Raw genomic sequence first — 24,603 nt, 5'->3', positions numbered from 1 at the left:
ATTTCTTCCCCACTGTCAGGCACTGTATTTCTCTGGACAAATAATTTTCTACATGTCAAACATTTTTACAAACCTGCTCCCAAATGTTACAGTCTAACGGAAGCTCTTGATTACAGTCTCAAGTCTTCATCTGTCATTTTTAATCCATCCCAAGAAACATGAGCTCACGGGAATAACTCCTACAGAAACAACTCATGGGAATGAGTTCACTATGGCTGTCACAGGTACACTGCAATTCATCCAAAGACAGTCACAAATTGAACCTGTACCTGTGAGTGGATGTACTTACCATGCTCTCATGCCAATATTTTACTAGTGTGAAATCTTCAGTATGAATGACACACAAACCCCTGTGCTTGCTTCACCTTACAGATTCCCAGAGAACTCATTTATTGCTTTTTTGTAAACTGAACATTAAAGGTTGATTTTTCCTTAGATTATTATTTATGAAGAAGAGTATCAGATACAAGTATTTGTGGGGCTTTGAGCACTGCAGGTTTTCTGCTGAGAAGCAGTTCAGCAGCTCAAAAAAAGCCACATTTGCTTGTATTTTCTTCTATCCTCTCAACAGTTACATGTTCTCATTTTAAGTTGTTTATTTCAAAAATTAAAAATTAACACCAAAAATCAAGCTCTGTGACTCAATACACCATAATGAACATATCCGAACATCATAAACATGCCCCTCTATCTAGCATAGAGCTGTTCTCACTGCCTGTCCTTTCCAGCTTCCCTTTTCCCCTTGCTTTCTTTGGGTCATATTACTTACAGGCTTTAGTTAAAAGCACATGTAAAATAATGAAAAACTACAGAACTTCTAAAAGAATAAAAGAAACAAGATAAATGGTATCCTCTCTCAGAAGAAACCTCCCATATTGCCTGAGAGGAAGTTACAAAGCTTAAAGCTGAAAGACAAAAGTTGCTCTCAATACACTAACATATTTTAAGTTCTTCTGTTACAAAAATCAACCCATTTGCACTTTCAGCAATTATCTTGTGTTTCCCTAACAGCATATGTTGCCTTTTAATACACAGGATTTTAAAATACACTTCTAAGATTATATTGATAATTTCTTCTTGAGAGTTCTTTCAACATTACAGCATCTATAGTGTATTAAGAGGTTGAAAAATGCTAAACAAATGCTTCTGAAGTTTACCGAGGTTTATTACATTTTTATCAAGGTCTAGCTTTCAATTCTCAATTCAAAGCTTCCTTCAGTATGAATTACTCATTTGAACAGTGAAGATGTAAGTGTCCATCAAGCAGAGGGTGCTATTCACCTGCTGACTTCTTGGCCCTTCAAGTGTAGTTCCATTCAGGTATCACTACAAACCACAGCCATGTAGTTTCCATTGCCCACTGTCAAATTCTGGTTTTGTGACAGTCCAACAGTTAACCAACTGCTGAAACCTACAGTTTTTCAGTTTGATTTTGCTATTGTTTGTTGATTTCTTTCAGTTCTGTTTCTTTCAAGCACAGTTAAGTCACTGAGGTGGACTATTCTGTGGCTAAGAAAAAATAGTAATAATTGTAGGGGTAATTTATACAACTTAATACATGACACAAAGAAGTCTTTGTATGTCATAAGTCTGTTTCTTCCTTATCATCAGGCTTCTTATAAACAAAGATAAATCTCTCTTACAGATCTCACCAGATGCAAAAAGAAAAGAACACAATGAATATGTATTTCAAAGGTACACAAGTGACTCACTAATCTAAATGTACTGATGCATTTAACAATTTTGCACTCCATGGTTCACTTCTTCATTCACACCTCTTCATATAAATGTGCTGCTCATATCTGGTAAGTTACAATGAAGATCTGTGCTTGAAAAATAGAATTTCATTTCCATTCATGAAAGGTAAGATGAAAAGAAACATTTTTTATAAAACTTGCTTCTCACATTGAAAAGGGCTTCACGGATCTCACAGTTCTGTGAACCACTTCATTTCAGTCCTCCCTAAAACAGCAGTCAGGGCTGATCTAAGATAACACTGGGTGGTTGCAAGGCATTGCTGCCAGTCTTGAAGGAAGTTATTACAGAGGATGGTCAATCCTTGCCTAGATCAAAGGCTCCAGGGCATTAGAAAAAGAACATCCTTACTTAAAAATTGTATTTACACATTAGCTCTGTAGCCTCAACCCAGAGCAGCAAGTTTATGAAATTAATTGAGGAGGAGGAGGAGGAAGAAGCTTTTAAGTTCAGAAGAAAACTTATTTACTATTAAGCATGAAGATGAAGTACCTTAGTCCACGTTAAAGAGGCATTAACATTTACATGTCAATTATTACCACAATTAGACTTCCAAAGCATTTTCTTTCTTACAACACAAAGGTAGCACTCCAGATAAGGATTAAAGAGAGAACATACACCTGTAAATAATTACAAGTGCATTTAGTGCAAGAAGAATCTACATTTTTCACTCCATATAAGTAGCATAACATTACTGCAAAGTCAGAGAAGGTTTTACTACTGTGAAAATTTTTAAAAACTCTGCATGAGAGAGAGTCCTATTCCTGATTTCACTGTTTGAAGATACAGGGATTTGGCAGCACGTGAGGAGTGAGCAGACAGCACGTGTACTGCTGGCATTGTTATCCTGGCCACATGGAGTTCAGAAAAGGCTGTATTACTCAAATAACTATTTATTTTTCCAAGCAGAACTGGGAATGCAACACCAAGCCCATGCTGCTGGTAATACTCAAGGTAATTTATATACAGTTATGTGAGCTACAGTCACAGCAATGAATCCAGCACAGCACATTAAGTCTCCCTAGGACTCTGCTAGGTACACATTCATTACATGCTGTGCTCTACAGCAAGTCACACTACAGATGATTAGATAATTGTATAAAACTGAATTTAATTACTAACTCTTCCTATTTCACTATAACTGTTCCTGTGAGACCTCATGCCTAAGTCCTGACTACAGCTCTATTTCTACCTATTCAAATTAAATATTATTGCTGAATGTCATAACTGGAGAAAGGCAAGACATACACTTAAATGTATAATGCTGGTGAAGCTAATAGAAGAACTTCTGCTTCCTTATTAGAGCTGGACTTTGAAAACAGCCGACTTTGTACCTTGCTTTTTTATATTTTGCAAGAAGAGATCTGTCATATGACCCAGGCTGAGATCAAGTCTATGAGAAATAAAATAATCTGGTTTTATTATAAGTAAATTTATTTAAGTGGGAAACAGGGGGTGTTGGGATTTTTTTTCTTACCTCCCATTTAATTTCAGGAATATTTAGGTGTCTCGCAAAGATTGTAAGGTGAAAGGTCCCGTCAGGGCTGCACACCGAGGGAATATTGTGGTCGAGGTAGGATACAATGTATAGATGGAAAATTTACACCGGCCACATGTCTTTGTGGGCAAAAAGAACCCCCACTGTGTGGTACAGGGGGGTATGTCATCAATCAATCAATCGGTACAGGGGGACCCCCTGTACAGTACAGGGGGGTACGTCATGATCTAATCAGGTGGGACCAATCAGGCGGGACCAATCAGGCGGAGGGTGACACCCACCCGCCGATTTGAAAATTACCCTTTAAGGTAAAATACCTATTACCTACTGAATATTCAAGATATTGGGTAGCCGGAGCGTGCTTTTCGAGGGGGGTGTGCTTTTCCAGGCGGGCAGCCTGGGACTGCACCCAGCGCTGCAAATAAAGGATGCTTTTCTGTAAGTTTCCTTGTCCTGCAAGTGGTTTTTTTTGCCATTTTATAAATTGGGAAAAGAGATTTTTCTCACAAGTCCTAGTTCAGAGTTCAGAATGCTGAAGTTCAACTAACCGTTTTCAAAAATCTATTTCTGTTCTTTACAAGAAGTTAAAAAAGTTGCAATATTTTTACTCATTCCTGTTAGTATGGAGTTTGATGTTTACAGTAAGAATGTAACACTTTATGTAATGAAAAGATATTTCATACAAGTTTTGCCCTAATTGTTTGGTAAATGAAGGTAGTAAAGGTCTCAAGTTTTCCACTCTGCAGAAGGCTAATTTACCTTTACATTACTATTCATATTGTTTGATTAAAAGACTGGATAATACACAGGGGAGTAGAATAAACATTCAGAAGTCCAGTGATGAGTTTTGGAAGCAGTGAGTCAAAACAGGGTTAGGTTAGGTCAGGAAAATAGAAGTATGAGTGACAAAGTTTGAAGGGAAGAGTGATACCTGTTATTACTAATAACTCACTGCTACAGGGACAGAGGGGGAGAAGATCAAGCTTTTGGCATGAGAAGGAGCAAATTTTGAAAAATGTACTTATTAGGAGTAACTGTTTCATTTTGTGCATTTAAGTTCTTTCAAAAAACTTTATCTGAGCTTTTGAAGGCAAGGTTTTGTTCTACACCCTCTTTGGAAAGTCTGGCTATTATAAACTAGATCAAGACTTTAAATATCACATTCTGCAGGGCCACACACTATTTGGCTATAATGCGCATGCTTTTACACAGTGAACTACACACACACACACACACAGATCTTCTGTCAAGTTGCCTAATTGTCCTTGTGTTAAAGGCATTAAAAGCTCTGGATAACAAGTCCCCTGCTATCTCTGTATTAACTGCATGCTTGGGGCTGTTGGGGACAGAGTTTATGCAGTCCACCAACACTGGGTTCTAAGAACACACCTTCCCCCTCTGACAATATGTTATTTTTGTTACAATTGTTTTTCCATTGACAGAAGCAGAAATACATAGAAATACATCTCGGTTACCACAGGATGCAAATGCTCCCATTTCTAAAAGGCACAGTCACACCCTTGAATTAGCCTCAAGGTTGATTTGCTTTTTGTTTTGCTATGTTTTGTTTCAGTGTCTTACTTTTAAGGTACAAACTGCTTTTCATTACATTATCCTATTAGAAAAGAAGAGCAATAAATCTACCCTTAAAAGAGAACATCATACAAATACTTCCCAGTGCTAATCTGTATATGCCTCCAAAGAAAGTCTCATGGACTGTTCATTATTTTTATGGTAACAAAGGAATTTTTGTAGCTGAAATGTCATACTTCTGCTGAGTCATTTAGCAGTTTACTCCCACAACTTGCTAAATTTTGAGGTGAAATGAAAAAGCTCCTTAAAAGCTTATGACAATTCATAAAATAGGAAGGTTAAATTTCAATACTTCCAATAGAGATGACCCAGTAGGATTTGCTAAGCTTCTTGTCAAAACACACAGACAGGATGAAAAGAATGAGGAAAACAAAGCCTTAAGAAAAAGCTCTTGGCATTGACTCGCTAAATACAAGTTTGATCAATGGGATCAATTTTAACATTTTTTAATTTTTTCTTAACTCCCAGCTTTTTTTGGATCTTAGTGAATAAAAGCTGGTCTTCACATCCACTGATATACGTTTTTAATCTGAAATTTCCTCAGGGAAGTAAGATAACAGTATTTAATACTTTTTGCAGTCAGTATAGCACTCAAGAAGCAGAAAAAGTACTATATGAAATAGCAATAAAAAGGTCCACTTTCTTGAACACTGTAATTCAATGTATAAACGAAATGCCAATAGCCTAAGAAGGCCAAAAAAGAAAAACAAACATAAGCCCACTGTCGGAGACTGAAACGGTAAACTATTTGAGCATTCTAGGATTGCCATGGGACTTTTGCAGATTTCTGCAGGACTTTTGCATTATACGTCTGATGGCCCATCAAAGCCCATCTCCCCCTCTGCCAATCTTGAAAGGCAGGAAAAATCCTTTTGCCAGACCCCTCAGGGAAACTCAGCACAGACCTAGGAGATGTTGGAGGCCCGTGGCATGGCCTGTGATACTAACCACGGATATAGTAACTCATAACTTCTTTGAGTGTGGGAGCTTCCCTCCTTCACCCCCTACGGATCAAGGCCACCACTTCAACTGACAGATATGGAAGCTGCAACTACCAAGTTTCATCGTTGGACTCCATGGGCCGTGACTATACATCTTTCCACACTCAGCTTTTCTGTCCCTTACTCTCCCTTACCCTTATCCTGTCTTCCCTTTCTCTCCCTTACGCATTTTCCCCCTAGGAGTTATTCCTATGATAGATAATATAGATGACAACACCCAAAATGCTAACATACCTGTTAAAATAAAATTGTTAAAATAAATCCTACCTATATGTGTTTTCAGACACTGATTATTCAGTGTTGTTTCACTCTAATCCACCCCAAGGGAATTATTGATAAGAACCTGGGTTACCTCCCCTCCCCTTTTTCTGAGGCGGGTCGTAACACCCATGTAGGCTCACTCTTCAATGTACTTTACTGCTTTTCTTCCATTTAAGCAGCTCACCTGGTGCAGTAACCTCTTGAGCTTCAAGAGCTGAGTTTTGACAGCTGTGCAGTCCTGGACCATGTGCCGCAGGGTCATCTCATCCAGCATCACAGTATTCTCCGGTAAACCCACCAGCTGGCGGGGAGCCTGGTACAAATTGGGGGCTCCGTAGCTTTCCAAGTGACCAACAGGAGATTCCCGGTAGTTTGATCCCCTGAAAAAGAATTCAAAACTTAAAAACAACAGCGGTGACAAACTGGAGTTAGAAAGCATTTAGTAAAAAAAGGAGGGTGTTATGTAATGTGGGCTATACTTACATACTGTGGCAGAAAATAAATACACCAGAACATGTCAATGCCATTTCACTTAAATGCAGAGCTTTCCTTCCCACTTGTGAAGACCTCTCACAGATTAACAACTACAGTACCCTCAAACCAGTTCAGTCATCAGGATTTCTACAAACTGTCATTCAATCCTATAAGGACTATAGGATTACATTTAATTTACCAACAAATTAAAAAGTAACAAACTGTCCAAACTTACAACGTGCAAGTAGTAAGACATTGTAATGGTTTTCCATGGAACACATAAGGTATTTTAATCAAGCTTTTATAGTATCACATCAACACAAGTAACATGTATTTGGAATAAAAACAGAAGCGTAAGTTTTGTAAAGAAATTGTTACAACCCTCAGTGATGCTCCCACTCAGACACACAACTATTCAGAAAATGTCCTGGTACTCAGTGTCACTTGAGACCCTTTAATGCCAAAAGGAATTTCTCATTAGTGTTGCATTGTTTGGGAGAATAAAGACAAGTCCTTTACCTGTTCAAATCATTTTTACCATGGATATAATGATCAGTATGGCCAAGATGATAGTGATCCTGTGCATTCCATCGCTGTTGTGGTGCTCTTTTCCAGAATCCTTCCTGATGTTGTCTAGCATTTCTGTCTTGTCTATCATAACGGCTCATATTTTCACATTCCTCTACAGAGAGCATAGAGTTAAAAAAAATTATAAAATTTGTTCCCAGGACCTTGCAAATAAAATATTTACTACGTGCTGGTAACAAATGCAGTGTAAAATCTGGTTGGTTTGTTTGTTTAACTGACACAAAACTGTGTATTTTAGAAGTGTCAAGTAGACTTATATAATGATGTCACATTTTTACCAACATATAAATTTGTTACAAGAATAAGAGTAACCTGTAGCAGAAACTACAGAATCCAGCCTTAATAGTTTTTCCAGTTCAAGTAGAAAATCATTAGGAGGTAGAGCTATTGGGAAGAAAAGAAATCCAGAAGTAACTGTTTCCTGTCTTTCTTGAAGACCGTATCATCAAGCCTTTAAATAGTTCTAACAACCCACAAACACAGCAAGACAGCACTGTAAAAAGAGAATAGTACTGCACTCCAAAAGAGACCAGTTTCATTACTTAGAATACAGATATAGCTCACCCTATTCATCTTGTTTGTTTTTCAGTTTCAGAGTCACTCAATCTTTATTTACCTGGATAACCAGCATGATTTAAAACAAGGAAACCAAATAATCTCTTCAAAACACTATCTTCTGCAAAGCCACACAGATTCCACAAACTTCTTAAGGAAACAAATGCTAAATTTGGCAACAGCCTGCAAACGACTAGAGAGAAAGTCAAAACAACGGCTACCGGGCAGTCAGACAGGGCAAAAACAGTCAGGAATTGCTATTTTGCCACCACACTTTCTCCTTCACTTACCCAAGGAGTTTTTCCTCACATTGGCAGTCCTTTGCTGGGAGAAACTCCACACAAGAGAACATTGTTTACTCGGCTGCCTCCTCAGACAAGTTGCGCACCAGACGCTCACAAACAGGCCTTCCTTCCTGCTCAGCTCCCAGTCTGCGTGTGGTTGGGAAGGGAGCCCAGCCTTACCCTGTGATTTAACACTGCCGTCCTCGCTCCCTGCATACTTGTTGAGCTAGAACTGTTTCTATAAATAGTGGCCAAGCGGCATCCCAGACTCCAAAGTGAAACTGGGAGAGTTTCTGAGGACCTGGAAAGTCTTAACAGGCTGACGTCAGTGAGGCCGCACAGAATTGTGGAAAGAGTGTTGGCAAAAAGGGTTTTACACATCATTATAACAAATACTCAGAGCTACATAGTTTTTATCACATAGCTCAATAACCAAAAAATTACGTAAGAAAATAAACTTATTCGTCTTAAGTAACAGAAGGTTTATTTTCCTTTAGCAACATCCTTCTACAGGTCACAACACATAAAAATTAACAGCAAAATAAGCCCTTCTTAAGTTTATAAGTAACCTCTGGAAAATTAAATTGAGACACTGAGTAAAGATACGTGAATATTAACCAAGAATAAGTTTTGCTTTTTCAGGTGGTCAGGTTCACATAAGGGAAAGCCTGGAGGTGGCTTTGGAATTCTTCTTTTCAGACCCTCTTTGCTAAAAATACAGTGATTTCAAGAGAAGAAGCAGAGATACCCAGTTTATGCCATATTAATTTTATAAGGAAACCCAACCTCTAAAAAAATGCCAAAATTAACAGTAATTACCTTTTAGTGTTTTTGGGGCAAACATTCACCTTTAAAACACATGCCTTCCTAGCAGTTTTTAAATAATTTGTAATGGAATTACTGATGCAAGTGCAGTGCATGTTTTATAAACCAGGAAGCTTATGAGAAATTGATCTACCCTTTAAAATCGTTTCTTAGTTTTTCCCAACAGAACTAGAATTACCCTTATTGAAAGAATATGCCCTAGGTTGGGATTGTTATCCATTCTGGAAAATTAGTTATGTAAAGAATAAAAATTTCACACCTGTCAGGGCTGAAAAGTTTCATACTGGCAATGTTGTCAATCACTGTCTTTCACACAAGTACTTTGGAAGATTCATTCTGAGATTTACAAGATTAAATACTGCATTTCATATGTGCACACTGTTAAAACATAATGTGCCACCATTGTGGTAGATGGAAAACTATGTGTGTATTTACTGTTACTTTGGCTTCATATCTAACATACATGCAGGAGTCTTCACTCAAAGAACTCAGAGGTGCTCTCAAAACAAGCCAAATTTCCTGCAACTTCAGCAGGCAGCTGAACATTACACATAATAAGGAAAGCCTTCTTTCTCAGTGCCTGTTTGCACAGAGTAGGGCACAACAGTGCTCCAGGTTCAGTGTTTCTGTTCATTTGAAAATATATTGACCTCCACTGAACTTGGAGGTAAAGCTAATACCCATATTCACATGACAACAACAATTCCTATGAGTAGGTCAGGAATAACTAAAAGCAAATGCCTCAAAGTTTTCCAGTCTAGGATTTGAGAAAGTGTAGCCATAACTTCCTTTACCAATTTCATTCTGTTCTGGGTTTGTATTTCTTCAATAGCATCTAGGTACCACTATCCTCTCGGTGAAGTTTGCCAGCACCCTCACTGAAAGTAAGAGTGCATAAAAGACAACTTGAAAAAATCACACCTTAAAGTTTCTGTTACCCTGATATTGTATACAATATATAGGAGATATTGTCATTTTGTAGAAGAAAACAAAGACTTATCTCAAAGAATGACACCGTCATTCACCAAAGCTAAAAAAAAAAAAGTCATCCCAACATTTTCAAATATATCTGAAGCATGAGACTGAAAGACTAACTTAAAACTTTGAAACTGATTCTACTGGAATAATTTTAAGAAAAAAACAGTATGAAACAAGGTTGCACTTTTATTAAAAAGGCAGTAAATTTCTAACTTTAGAATTCTTCAAATATGAGTTGTATTTGGGGAAACAGAAATATCATCCTTCCTATATTTCAGATAAGAAACAGTTGTTACTTAAAAAAACCAAACAACACAATGTGAAGAGTGCACTGACTTTATTAAATCTAGAGTCAGAGCAAAGCAACTCAAAAACCTCTTAAGCCCACAAAGCAGTTTCACTGCTTCACAATCACAGTAAGATTGCTTGGCTGATCTACCAACCTTTGTCACGAGGTGGGTCCTCAGGCAGGTCCACATCAAGCATAAGATCATCATCTTCAAGATCACATGAATCAAGATTATTCAAGATATCCTGCAAGAAAGAAAAAGTGAGATACAACCATGCTATGATATTTCATTTACCCTGCTGTCACAAAAAGATTGTTTCAGCGTTTTGTTACATTTGTATTGTATACATGATGTCACCGGCAACCTCCTCTTTAGAGACATCTTACTTGAGATCATCTATAGGAACAACAGTCATCACACCTCCAGTGATATGACACAATAACAGTGAGAGACAAAACAAAGATAGATTAAAACTTTTTTCTGCCTGACACCAATGGAATACTCCAGGTATTTTTCTATTCATTAATATCCTGCCTTCTCCCCAGTTGGAAGCATGTTAAAACTAAATTACTTTGCTCACTTAGAATTAAAAAACAGCTTTGTGAAAAGATGATGTTGAATCTCCTTATTTCAGCTCTCATACTATCATGACATCATTGAAAGCAAGTGGGGGGGAGCTATGTTATCTTGACTTTTGGGCCAATAAAACTTCAAATATGCTATTATCAGCATTAAGCTCTGCTTCCTTTTGTCTTTAACACTGTGGCTCATAAAAAGCTGTTCCTATAAGGGCTAACAATCATGTTGCACGGGTGTGCTAACAGCACAAAAAAAATGCAATATAGAGTTAGTACTAAATGGAATTATACATATTCAATATAGTCAGTCAGGTATATTAAAGAATAAGGACTGTAGTGTGGGCAAGTCTAGTCCATGTTAAAAAGACAGACTAACCCCTCTTTCTTTAAGAAGACCAAGAGCAGGAAAAACTCAAGATCAAGGTCGTATTACCTCAGCTCATGGCACAGTCAGACACTAGCAGCACCACACAGCTGAAAAGCCACAGCAGCACTTGACCAGAGAACCCAGACACTGTGTTACTTCATTATTCAAAGAAAACTAAACTTACTAATACCAAGTGATTATAACACAGAGTAGGTCTGAGGAAACTGCTAATGGATATAGAGCTCCAACTCTTGATCTCACAAGTAAAGCCATGGCTTTAAAGCCCAAGATCAACTTGGGCACTTTACATCTGCCTTTTTTCTAACAGCAGAAATGCAGATTTTTCTTAGGTTTATCTGCTACCCCTGAAGGTGATTCAGGGGACCAATATCGAAAAATTTACCAAATATCAAGTCAAACAAGTGCTTTATAATTATTTATCAAAACATGATCATTAAATACTTAACAGAATACAGACTATGAGCACACTACAAAACAATACTCCCTTGGAAAGTTATTCCTTTGCTGGCTATCATTTATTAGATTTACTTTGTCACAGATGTATGGAAAATGTAAAGGAACAACATTAACAGGCAGTTGCCTGAACTGCTATTCCAGTTTTTCTTCAGCAGCTTTCCTACAGCGCTCACAAAGGACTACTGTATTTTATTAGAAATGGTGACAAGAGCTAAGTATATTTTAAGATTTTGGGGGGTTCTGTGATATAGAACACTAAACATTTTGCATTTCTGCAGGGCAAGTAATTTATCGACTTAGGAAGGGGAGTGTGAGATTAAAATAGTTGATATGCACTCTGGAAAACATGAGCAATATAAAGGAAAGATGGAAGACTTGAGACAGAACCACCTGTTTTTGTTATATTTCAAAGTCCTACTGGAATTGTTTTGTTTACACATAGTATTCTGTGTATCTACCGGAAAAAACAGGAAAACCTACATATCAAGGAATTGTGAATAATAATAAATCCAACTATGGACAAGATTCACAAAGAAATAGAATCCATTTAAAAGAAACATGGATTTAATATTTGAGAGAACAAACTGCCTGTAGAAATTTACTTCTTTTTTTTTTTCCATTTATTTATGTTTTTCCCGGAACTAACAGATTTTTAACTAACCCATATTTTTTAAACAATTCTGTGTGTTTGAGAGGCAGCTTCGGTTTGTTAGTTGATAAATTGTTTCTATGCCATGCTTTGATCTTCAAAATTAGTATGAACAAGCATCATTTTCCTCTACTGCAGGAACCTTAATGAGTATGACAAATAAAGTGGAAATCGTGGCCACAAACACATAAAGTAGAAAACGTTTGCCATCGCATTTAAAAGCGCAAAATATAAAAACATAGTATGTCAGAGTGTTAACCAATAAACCTGGATAAGTCACTTCATTATCTTTGTATCAGAACTTTGGAACTCTAATGGTGTCAGAGAAGGACAGCACTTGAGATTCCAAGCATACTTTTCTGTCAACAGCACATTTCATTATGCTTCTGTACTTATACATTCCTCACCACACCGAGGAAACTCCGGGAAAGGAAACTCCATGCTGGAAAACACAACTGCGAATACCAAGTCTTTGTAATCACTGGACCATGTGTGAAAGCACTTGGAGCATTTCCCAGGGCTGGTGACTTGGGAAACATAATATCCAAGTGGATGTCATCTTGAAATAGCCATAAGATAAAGAGGAGGTTTCATCAGCACATTAGTACATAAACCCCCCTATATTTAAAGACTTCCACTGTTATTCTTTCTACTGCATAAGGAACTGCAGTGAACTGCTTGGCACTAACACAGTTAATAATATGTGCTTAACAGCAATTGGCATCATCAAGTGATTTTGATCAATGAGCTCAAACAGAATGGGAAATAACATCAACTCCAATCCTACAGAATAATACGTTTCAGCAATTATTACAAGTTACACAAAAAAGGAGAATTCCATTTTATTTCTGTAGTTGAAAAGAATGATGCATATTGAAAGGGGTGTGCTTTTCACAAGGCTGATTTAGCATCACATTTTCAAGATGGTACAACCTAGTCAGAGATTAAGTTTGGGACTGGAAAAGACCAAATCAAACTTCAATGCTGTCCCTCAACCTCTCTCTCCACAAAGTTCTTCCACTTCCTGTAATAGAACAGGGAAAGATTTAGGTGAAACACAGAACTGTGAGTATTGGTATAAGAAATGAGTAACCCGAGAACCCCAACAGCAGGAAACCCTCATATTGCATAAAGAGATGGAAAAAGACTAAAAGAGGTGAGAATAAGGCACACTGCATGTGTGTAATTACACCACATCCAGCAAGTTTACTTCCATGTTCTGTAAATTCTTTCTGCAGTGATTGTCCTCAGGTGCTGTGTCTTACCACAGGTTCAACAAGCACCCAACTGCTCAGGGTTTTAGCCCAATTTGTTGGATGTGTGGAGTTCAGCACCTCTTCCTCAAGAGACATATCAATAATAAGTTAAGACCAATGTTTTGAAGACTGGAGTAGTGTAGAGCAGGTGCTTTTGCTGAAGCTGAACAACTTTAAATTCAGTGTAAAACAATGTCAACCATAATAAACTGGAATAGCAAAATATTCTTCTCATAAAGTTCAGTTTCTAAAAATTCCTCATGCAACATGCATCATAAAGCTTTTTCTTCCACTGAAGAGCTGTGTTTTTCAGTCCACCAATTTGAGTTCCATTTAGCTTAACAGCCTAGGCCAGAGGCCTTACTCTCAGCTTTCCTATTTCTCAAGCTAAGTATTGTGAGGTTATAACGTGGCCAAAAATAAAGCATAAAGTGCCCAAGTTAGAAGAGAGAGATATATGTTTACATTTTCTCCCTATTAAACATAAAAATATGGACCAGTGAAAGTTTACAACACAAGAAAAAAAAAGGAAGAAGTCAGGAATTTGGGCTAGTGCAAAAATACAAAGCAGTTCCAGATAAACAGCCCTCAAATAATTTCAGAGAGTGTTCACAGAATTGATAAGAGCCTGAGCTCAAACTACCAATGCCAAGTTATGATATTTTGCTTGAAAAGCAATTGCTTTGAGGTAGTCACGAACTGGTGGTGAATATTAGGAACAGTATTTTTACCTGTTTCCACAATTCATGAGCTCAGACCTCATTCATTTGTTCTACCCTTAGGAAATAAGCAGTTAAAGGAAAATAACTAATTGGTTTTGTTACTGATTTACTGACTTAGGTTTTGCTTCCAATGATGATGAAAATGTCCACAGCAGAAGATAAGCATGAGTAAAAGGAGAGAATAACAGAAGAATTTGGCCAAAAAACTCAAGAGAAGTGAAGCATTTGAGAGTAGCACAGAAACCAACAAAGCATCATTTCAGGTTCTTGAAGAATGAAAAACGGAAGTAGCTTTTAAAAACAAATCCTAAACAGGCCGGGTAGATAAGCCATCTGAAGGGCAGCTAAAGGATAACTGCCAAAGTCAAACACAGTTCAAGGCTGACAGAAGAAAAGAGAGAGACCTTCAGGGTCTTTTTCAATGCTATTTTCAGCATTTGACAACACCCCCGATAGAGACAAAGAGAAATAAAGAAACAGGAATTCAATACAAGTGTTCAAAAAGGCAATGTTTTACAAGAACTGAACAGAACTGTTAAGTGAAGGCAGAAAACAGAGACAGAAGATAAAAACAGAGAAAAGCACATACTGTACTACAGGGCTGAAGAGAAAAGCCCACTGTAAACAAAGTCCTTAAAAAAGAGAAAACCACCCAGGGGAGACAGGACAGAACTCTGCAGGATACCAAAAATAGGATAAGAAGTTATTTTAAATGCTTTACATTACAAGTCATATTAAAGACAGTGAAGCAAAACATCCAAACAAGTATTTTGTAATTTTGTCCATGCTCTGTAACACATTTGTTGTCACAGCAACCATCTAACATAAAGTGTTTTGGATTTTCAGAACAAAGTTCACCTTTAGCTGTTAAATACAGCGGCTTTAAATAAATATTTACTATTCTTGAAAACATTTTTATAGAGGCATTATATGTTCCACCTAGGTTAACTGTAAATATTCAGGAATTAATTACGAGATGAGGTTATTAGCCACTGTATCTTAAGCAGTTATGCTTGCTGCTCTTATAATTTTATTTTTTTTAATTATAAAATCAGGTGTCAGACTGTGTAAGAAATCTGAAATTCAAGAGCACGATGAAGGAAGAGAAAGAACAAAACTAGAAATATTAACTATTCTCTTGAGACTTCACTAATTCATGAACAAGAGCACTTTCAAACACACAGTCCAAGCTCCACCACAAGCAGCATTCCTTGACTGCCATCTAGCCTCCAGTAAAGAGCCCACAAAGAAAACTGAACGGGGGGACAGCACTTTAACTACCTTTCTGCAGAATTACAGCAAAAATTAAGATTGTTTTCTAAATATTTTTTTAACAGGCGGATGCTTTTAAGCAGAGAATTTCCCGTTCACTATTAAACACGATAATAGAAAGCCATGAGCAGTGAGGAACAGCAGAGGCAGAGGAAAAGCAGTCCCTCCTACTCACTGCTTCCAGTCTGTTTGCACAAAAACTAACAATACCAGAAGTTCAGCACTGCTTTTACAGTTTACCTAACCAACAATGGAGGGTTTTTTACACTATAAAGCAGTATGTAATTGCTATAGCTACTCTTAATTGGCAGAGTTAATTGTGAATGATTCTCACTCCACTGACTTGCATTTGGATCAGAAGAACAAGGTTTGGCTTAGAGGAAAATAGAGAGGCTTCAAATAATTCCCAGCTGAGAAAGGAACAAAACAATAATCTCAAAATTCAGAGGATTTGGCACACAAGCTGCTACCAGGACCTCAGTTACGTTTCCTTGTGCAGTAAGCTTTAACTCTACCCTTGAGAGACTTCTGGACTAACCTGAATACACCACCTTACACAGCATTAATGTGTTCTATTCTTACACAGTGGCTTAATATACTTGTTTCTATTTAAAACCAAAACAATCCTCGAATACCTCCTAACTACCTTGGAGTGATTCTATTTTGACCCATCTCTGAATGAACTGTTAACAACACAGGAATCATCCTGCTGCAAAAGTGTATTCTCACCACACTTACCCTGATATATTTCAACAGTGTGAGTCAAGGACACAAAAAGACCAAAATGCTCTTTACTCAGATCCACCTCACATGCAGGAAAGTGGTGCTTTACTGACTTTCTAGTTTCCAGAAGGATGACAATTAGAGTTATAAGGTGATATCAAACTTCAGTTGGTATCAACATGGCCTGAATGCAATGTCAAGTGTTCCTCAAAAAACTAGAAAACCCCGTGTTTAGAACTGGGGGGGTACTAAGACTGAAATTGAGTGTACACACTTCATTCAGAGGGACCAAAGCTGTGTGCATTGCAAAAACAACTCACCCCAACATGTATAAGACAATGCCTCTCCCCTAAATTTTTGATGCCTCACAAGAGAAAATAATACAGAAAGATTCAACAGCAATGTTCCAATAACTTATCAGGACATCATTTGAGATAAACAGGAAGAATAAAAGGAAACTGTGTGTCAGCCCAGGTGTTTTTAAGCGAGTTATCTCTAAAATGTTCAGAAAACCATTTAAATGGGTTAGATATGTCTCAGTTTGTTTTACATATCTTTTAAAAAAAATGCTTTATTGTTTATACCAGATAGATAACTTTGAAAAATACTCCAACTTGAAGAATACTGTTGTCTGAGCACCTGCTCACTGTTTTGAAGAGTTCCTAGGAGTAAGGAAAACAACATGTGAGACAAAAAAACCCAGCACACAGTTAGATGAAGCACAGTAGAATAAATCTGAAGTCCTTCTGCCATTGTAAAATTATGCTGCTTGGTGGAATAAATAAAAAAATTGGAAAGAATAGCACAAACTCACATTAAAACACAACAGTGGATATGCAGTTACCAACTTGTACAGGAAATATTCCTTACAAGTTTATGAAGTAAAACTAATGCTAACTTCTACCAGTACTTATTCTGATATTTCACATCAGCTGTTGCTCCCTCCCTCTCTCCAGCATACAAGTCCAAAAGGGTAATTAACAGCTACCACATCCAAAACACAGGAGTATAAGTGAAGCTGCCTTACTTGGTTTTACCAGCCCAAAGAACATGACAAGATTAACTATGTCAGTTCTGAATCAAGCAGCTCTCAAAGGCCTCCCCAGCCCAAAGGGGAAAAGGTCATTTGCCATTAAAGGTTGTTCACAAACATCTGAAATATGAAATCTCAAACCAACATCACAAAAGGTTTGCACACTATAATTCAGCCGTATAACCTCCTAATCATGTTTGACAGCAGGGACACCTACAGCACACAAGACAGACAGAAGAGCCATCTCATTAAGCAGTTCGGTGTCTCACTACATCCCCTTGCTGTTAAGCTCTGAAGTTGAAGGCCAGAGCAGAGGTGGGAGGGTAGATGGTGGCTGTTTTCACTCTGAAGGCAATGCCTCTGCAATCATAGTCTGTTTTCATGACATTTCCTTTCTCTGCCATGAGCAGAAGAGTGCCTGCCACCAAACTCAGCTGAAGGGATGGCTGAGGAGCCCTGCTAACAGATCACACTGAAAGCAGTTCATACTCTTAGCTCTGCACTGACAAACAATACAGACTGAGTTTTCCATAGCAGTTGCAGTTTTCTACTAAAAGCTTAACTGTGGACATGTTAATCAAAAGATGCTCTCCCATTAATTCAGTAAGTTCACAAATATTATCTGTTCATAATGCAGACTAAATGCAAAATGTTGATATTGATTTTTGAGGCTTTGAAGTCAGAAATGAGCGCTCCAGTGATCTTCCAAATACAAATTTTTAGGCACGTCAAAGATTCTTAGAAAGCGAGAATATGAAAAAAAAATGCCACAGATTTCTATACTTGTAATACTGGAAAAATGAAAATAATAACATTGACCTAATGAAAACTATGAAGTTAGAACGGTACAATTTAAGTCAGAATAATTTTCGTCAGATTCTGGAACATGGCATTGAGCTGTTGGGACAAAAAGGTGTGGAACTTGGACATGAAGTTATGAGCTTAAACAGAGGTTACCAACAACAGCAGTTGCTGATAAGCTGCATGGGAATGAAAAACACCTTTAAGGCTGACACCTGTATTAGATTCCAATCCCAGAATCACTATATATCTGAGCAGGAAGTTTGACCACTTTATAAATTTTAGAAAACTGAGTAAGAGAAAGCTTTTTCACGTGGATAACCTAAACAGAAATGGCATCTTACCAGATCATGTATTTCCAAGGAATCCTTCTGTATCATAAGTAAAAATTCAGACATGGTGCTTGCCATTTTCTAGAATGCATCAGTAAAAGCTAAAATCTCACCGAAGACTTGCTGTGCTACTGTGACATCTCTTGCCAAGAAAAATATTGGCCTAACCCAAAAGCCAGGCTTTCGGGTAAAGGAGTGTGAAGGACCAGTGAATTATTCAATCTGTCCTACAGGACAGAACCACCCCTGCACTGCCCTTCCACGTTACTGATGCTGTGTGCTATACAGCTCTATCAGAAAACATGTTCTCCAGTTTGTTGGGCACAGAGGGAAATGCTGAAGGAGGTACAACACAAATGGCAAACTATCTGACACCCACCCTCTGGGTTTGCTCTTAGTCACTGCCTGTCAGGTTCACACTGCAGTGCCTCCACACCCCATTAGACATTCCTGCCACTGAGACTTTCCCTCGTTTGCTTGAATGCTTTCTGGGTAACAGGCAGATAAAATTACCTCCCCCTGCACTGGCACTACATTCTCACAGTCGGTCCCATTATCTGACACACTAATGAATCCTGTTATCCATTCACTCACCTACAGGGAGAGATTGCCCAGTTTCCTCCTCTGTGGTCCAGTTCTGTTACAACAGTGACCAGATAAACTTGGCAGCAGCAATAAAGACTAAAACCTCTGAGGTCTTACAAACTTGTTAGGCAGCATCTTCAGGTGCCAAAAAGGCAACAGATACTGCAAAATCCGAATTACCCCAATATAGGTACAACAAGATTCCCTAAAACTAAAACAATTATACTTAACTAAATAGTTATACCACAAGAACAATGCCTTATCCTTCCTTTCAACCTCACACCCTCACTAATGTGCTGAGCATCAAGTAATGTCATCAGTTGTCACTGTACCAAAATCACTAGTAAAAAAAATTTAAAAAATCTAACCACAAACAAAATTAGAACTATGTATTTATTAGTGTCATAATGAATTTCAGTCAAAATGGCACTGACTGAGGTGAAACCATCCTTTGCTTTCAGTCACAGAACAAATTCAGACCCTTCTTAAGGAAGTGCCCAATTGCAGTGCACAAATTACTTTTGGGAAGCATCATGGGAGCACAACTTGCAATTAATTCTCTGCATTAACCTTTTTCCAGCCAAAAACATGTATTCTAAGAAAGGAGGAAATGCAATTAGTTAACACTGTGCATCTCAGCAGACTGTCAATAAAACAAGACACATTTTTTGCTGTTCTCAGCTTTGAGAAAGATCTTTATTGCTCCTTGCAAGATGTAGAGCAGAAAAAAGAATCAAATTTTAACTACCTCATTGATGAAAACTGCTTTTTATGTGTGCTTCTTGTAACTAGTTTGCACTCAAAGGATTCATTTCATGACTGCTCTTTCGGAAAGTTATAGCAAAATAAGAAAAGTCTGTGTAGAGAAAAGATACATATTTTCACTACACCCTGTTAAATGAATGAAAATGAAGCACAAGATCTTCTGAATACTCTACTGAATGCCCCAATAAATCAGCCACTGCTGCTTCTGAAAAATTTCCTAACAGTGCAACTCATTTTCAGTATACCACTTAGATTGTGTTCAAGCCTGTAAACATTATTTCTAATTCAGAAAAAAATTGTGCTGAAAATGCTTCTAATGGCTGTTATATAGTGCTGCTAGCACAGTATGGAGACTCAGTGTTTACCCTCTTTGCAATTGGAATTGTACCATTTCCAAATTAACTTCAGCACTTCTATCATATTATTACACAGTTCCATAAAAAAAATCCACACGGGGCAAGGGATATCTTATCTCAGGTGGTAATCTCTAAGGGATCACAACTGATAAAAACCTCCCAAATACTGCTTTAAAAACAGTCCTTATGGATCTGGATAGCTCTTTATTCCACACTCTTACATTATTTTAAGCTTACTTGCACTTTTATTTTTATTACAGCTGCAACTGAACAGCCTAGAATTTTAAAAGCCTGGCTTCTCACAGAACAAGAACTAAGGCTTTGGCACTAACCTCCTGAACAGAAAGTTCATCTAAAGAAAGGAAGATGGGTAGAAGACAATACCTAGAACACTTCACTCCAAGGAAATAAATGTACTAGAACTACAAACGTTACAAGTCTGAATTCAGGTAATAAATTACTCATTTGAGAAATCAAACAGGCAATTTAAAGCTTACTATAAAGCCATTTTGAGAAGTGAATTATTAAAGAAAATTAAGGTAATTAACACTAAATTACTTGTAAATAACTTAATTACAGAAAGAAATTAGTGACTGAACTAAACAATTCTATTTTAGCAAGTTCATTTTCTCTTTCTCTAGGAGTAGAGCACATTTCACTGTCAGTACCAGTGCTTCAGGAACCAGAAAGCATTCTGACCCATCTGAAAAGGACTGTCCTTTCCCAAGTTCTAATCACAAAAGGGAAAAATATAACAAAACAAAACTTACAAGATTTCAAAAATGGCCCAGAAGAAGAGAAAAATGTAACTATTTCATACTCCAGCTAAAAGTCTGGCCATGTGTCAAAACAGATTCATGCCAACGAGATCCAGATTTCATCCCAAGAGCAATTAAATTCTCAGCAAAGCAGTTAAAACCCATCTGTCTCTTCAAGCCAGATTTCAATTATTATTCAGTAATCCTATGTCCTTATAATTACATTGATGCTCACTCTGCATATACGCAAAATACTGGCTTTTTATTTCAGTAAGAACTAACACAGCACAAAAATTCATATTTTCCTGGAGCCTACAGTAAAAAGGGGTCAGAGGACTCCATCTCTTTTGTCTTTTTGTAAGACAGGGTCTTGATATGATCAGATAATACAGGGAACACTCGTAAAAGCTTCCTGTCTAAACCTATTTGCCCAAATGAAATTGCTTTAAGAGAAAAGAAGAAAAACCAAATCACATCAGAACAACTTGTTCTCTAGAGAATATTAAAGAAAGAACTAGTGAAATATTTTCAGTTTAAATTTTTACTTCTTGCAGACTATTAAGCACTAGAATAGTTTAAAAACAAGCACATACTTCAGAAGAATAACAGCTCTATTATCTATCCTACTCTAAATGTAAATAAGGACTTTCCAAAAACATTCAAAGCCTTGCTCTGAACAAACACATATTAAAGCTTATGTTTCTCATGTGTCTACTTAATGCAATGGCTCAAACCTCACTACAACAAGAGAGCATTCTGGTTAAGCAAAGGAGCCACGAGACTCCAGTCAGGATGCATGTTTTGGGCTACATTGCTCACATGTATGGTGAACTGTATTTCCAGAAACTAAGAAAAATAACAGTCCAGCAAGGTTGATATATTAGACTAAAGTCCAAGTCTCCATTCCAAGAAACAGGAAAAAACATGTCTATGTTTCCTGCACTTCCAAGTAAAATGACTTCAGTCCTAAGCAGCTATTTCCAAGATCACAGCAGAAATCAGACACAGTCCTGCAGATGTGTAACTACCAGACATTTACTGAGGGACTGCCAGGCCTCTCAGCTGCTGAATAGGCACTGGCAAGCAAAATACTAACAGTCCCCTCCTTCAATGAAAGAGAACTCATCTACAGGAACTACAAAACTCAATCACTGGTTTCAGCTTGGCTCTGTAAATTGCAAAGTTTTGTTATTTGCAATCATTACAATCATGAGCAAAATCCAAACTTAGAGACACAGCAAATGTGTAAATCCCCATTAAGGTTTGTTGCTTTGTTGGTTTTTTCCCTTTCTTTCTGCCATATAACTTCTTATTTTTTTTCAAGGCTTTTTTGCTTTTAATTATGATGTAAGCTTCACTTCTAACCACCCATTCAGTGGCTGTGAAATGAAGCTCACATTGCTAAGCAGCTTTCTGCCACACAACAGTGAAGCAGCTGGATGTTGCAGTCAGTGGCTGAAACACAGGACAGGAGCAAACAGCACAGCTAAACACGAGTGAGAGTACATACAGACAAATATTGTTTATGTTGCTAATTTACAGAGCCATCAACTGCTCTGCTAAGCATCAGTCCTCTCACACAGAACTGAGCAGGAATAGCAGCAGTGATTTGGTACTCAGCAGCAAAGACCAGCTGATGAAAAGAGTATAAGGAATACCAACGAAAGCAATGCTTAGAAACCTGAAAGGAGTCCAGCAGTTAGAAAGTTAACCAACTCACTTGTTGCCCTCAAAACTGGAAATGGAACAAAAGTAGGGATAGTGGAATAAGTTATTTTCTGTTACATAATTAGAAATAATAAAAATGTTTTCATCCTCACAAAATATCCACACGTTTCCCCCCAGGCTGTAAGTCCCCACGGCACCACCTTATGATATTATTTAGATTTGTATCACTTTTAAACCTCTAACACTGGATTGCACGTTTTCTTCATAGCTGTTCGCTCAGTGAAGAACAGAAGGACTGTCCTAAAAGAGGCCAAATTTATTTTCTTCTTTCCCCACTGTGTCCTTAAAACCAAGATGTACTGGGAATAGCAAAGTTATCTGCTTTTCTTCCCGCAAAAATGGAGCAATAAGTTTGAGGGGCCAATAAGTTCCTTCCACTGCCTTCCTATGCTGGTTGTCATTCCAGGAGCTCAGTTAAAACCCCCTGTGCAAAAGCTGCCTTTTTTTCAAAGATGGTCCAAACACTCCGAATCTAAGATCACCCAATAGGAGCTGCACTGCCATCTATGGAAAAGTTTAGGAAAAGCATTTAGCTCTTAATATTTGTTGATACGAAGGAGGATACCGTTTAAAGGAGTAACGATACAACAGCAAGATGGAAACGAAAAAAAAGAGGCAAATTACATGACCAATTAGTCCCCATCTAGTTCCCTTAATTGCTACTCAGCCTCATTGCTTCTACTCACCCCAGCCTGTGCCACAGAAACTCCAGAACCAACGATCTGCTCTGGCGATTGCCCTGGAAACACTAAATCCAAGGGGCAGTCTGGCTGGCATTAGCTCCAGCACTCCAAACTCTTAAATCTGACTCTCATCAACTGGATTTTGACACACAGATATGAACTGCTTTTACCTCGCCACATGAGAAACTGCATAATTTGATCACGTATCTCCCAGCAATCAAAACATGAGATGTGTTGACTAATCACAATAATTATTCTCTTTTTTTTTCTAACCTGTCCTTATACTCCTTGCTTGCAGAGAAAAGGAAAAACATGGAACAAAAGCTTACAGTAACCTACCCAAGAACCTAATTCTTCAGAAATAATGAATAACTGCACCAGAAATTCATCTGCATCTTCAGATTAAAAATGATAATTGTTTATTCTTTAGGCTAAATAAATCAAATATATCATGATTTCTGCCAAAATCAACAAGCATAGGAAAAAAACCCACCAGAAAACACCACTAAAAGGCAACACAACACTTCAGAGCTACGTTTTCCCCCCTCAAAATCCAAGTTGACTGAAAATACATTTCTGCCTTGTAAAAACAAAACAAGTATTATTGATGTTTTTCTCATTTAGATAAAAATTCACAGTACAGTAAGCACTGAAATTCTGAAGCACTAGCAGGATCAAAATCAAAATGGGTGGAAACAACACATGACTTTCTAGATTCAACATCAAGCCTTACAACTTCTTCCTTTCTCCACCTCCTCAAAACTCAGTAAATACATTCTTCCATTTTTAAGCCCTCACTAAAAAATATTTAATTTCAATAAAGGAAGAAAGAAACCAAAATAGTGAACATCAAAGGCTTCTAATGTACCTCTGCTTACAACAGCTTCTGTCAATCAGAACATTGATCCACTATCAATTCATACACATGCACAAATTAATGCATGGAGGTCACATGTATCAAAACCCAGATATAGTCCAAAAGCATGGTAAAAGAAGCATCTTCCACTTGTTTGTTAAATTACACAGTACGTATCAAAATATCTATATTTATAACTTACCAAGGACAAAGTTTAAAAACTCCTCTCTTTTCCTGACATATGCAGACGTGTCTGTGGATAAGGGTGTTTGTTTTTGCAGTGGCCTACATTAAACTTAATTTTTCCCTATAAACACCAATAAGGCTATGAAACTGATACTACAAAAGTCTCAAACTGCTTTTCCAAGCTGGCCACAATTGCCACAAAAAGTAAATAACCATTGCTAAATTCTTTCAAGCCTGACATCCCAACATCAGAGGTTAAGACTGAGCAAACAATACCACAAGCAGGTAAAAATATATCAGGAATTCTTATGTAGTTATACTTAAAGAAGATAATTACATATCTATTTCCAATTTTCAGGAGCAATCTCTGCTGT

The 24,603-nt window shown here is 37.5% G+C and overlaps 1 protein-coding gene across 8 annotated transcripts in view; it reads right to left on the bottom strand.

Annotated features, from left to right (window-relative positions):
- Positions 1-24,603, bottom strand: part of CCSER2 (coiled-coil serine rich protein 2) — a 67,237-nt gene that overhangs the window by 26,702 nt on the left and 15,932 nt on the right. For all 8 annotated transcript variants that reach the window (XR_003536003.1, XM_027694141.1, XM_027694143.1 and 5 more), the window contains 3 exons: positions 10,256-10,346; positions 7,102-7,264; positions 6,293-6,488 (listed from right to left, as the gene is read on the bottom strand). Coding sequence is in view for 7 of the 8 variants with exons in the window: in XM_027694141.1 (XP_027549942.1) it covers positions 6,293-6,488; positions 7,102-7,264; positions 10,256-10,346 (450 nt within the window). In the remaining variant the exon portion in view is untranslated. The remainder of the gene's footprint in view (positions 1-6,292; positions 6,489-7,101; positions 7,265-10,255; positions 10,347-24,603) is intronic.

This window comes from Neopelma chrysocephalum, unplaced genomic scaffold (assembly GCF_003984885.1).
Source record: "Neopelma chrysocephalum unplaced genomic scaffold, ASM398488v2 Primary Assembly neopelma1_96, whole genome shotgun sequence".
Classification (NCBI taxonomy): domain Eukaryota; kingdom Metazoa; phylum Chordata; class Aves; order Passeriformes; family Pipridae; genus Neopelma; species Neopelma chrysocephalum.
The sequence above is the reverse complement of the archived record's forward strand: the minus strand, read 5'-3'. Positions and strand labels throughout refer to the sequence as shown.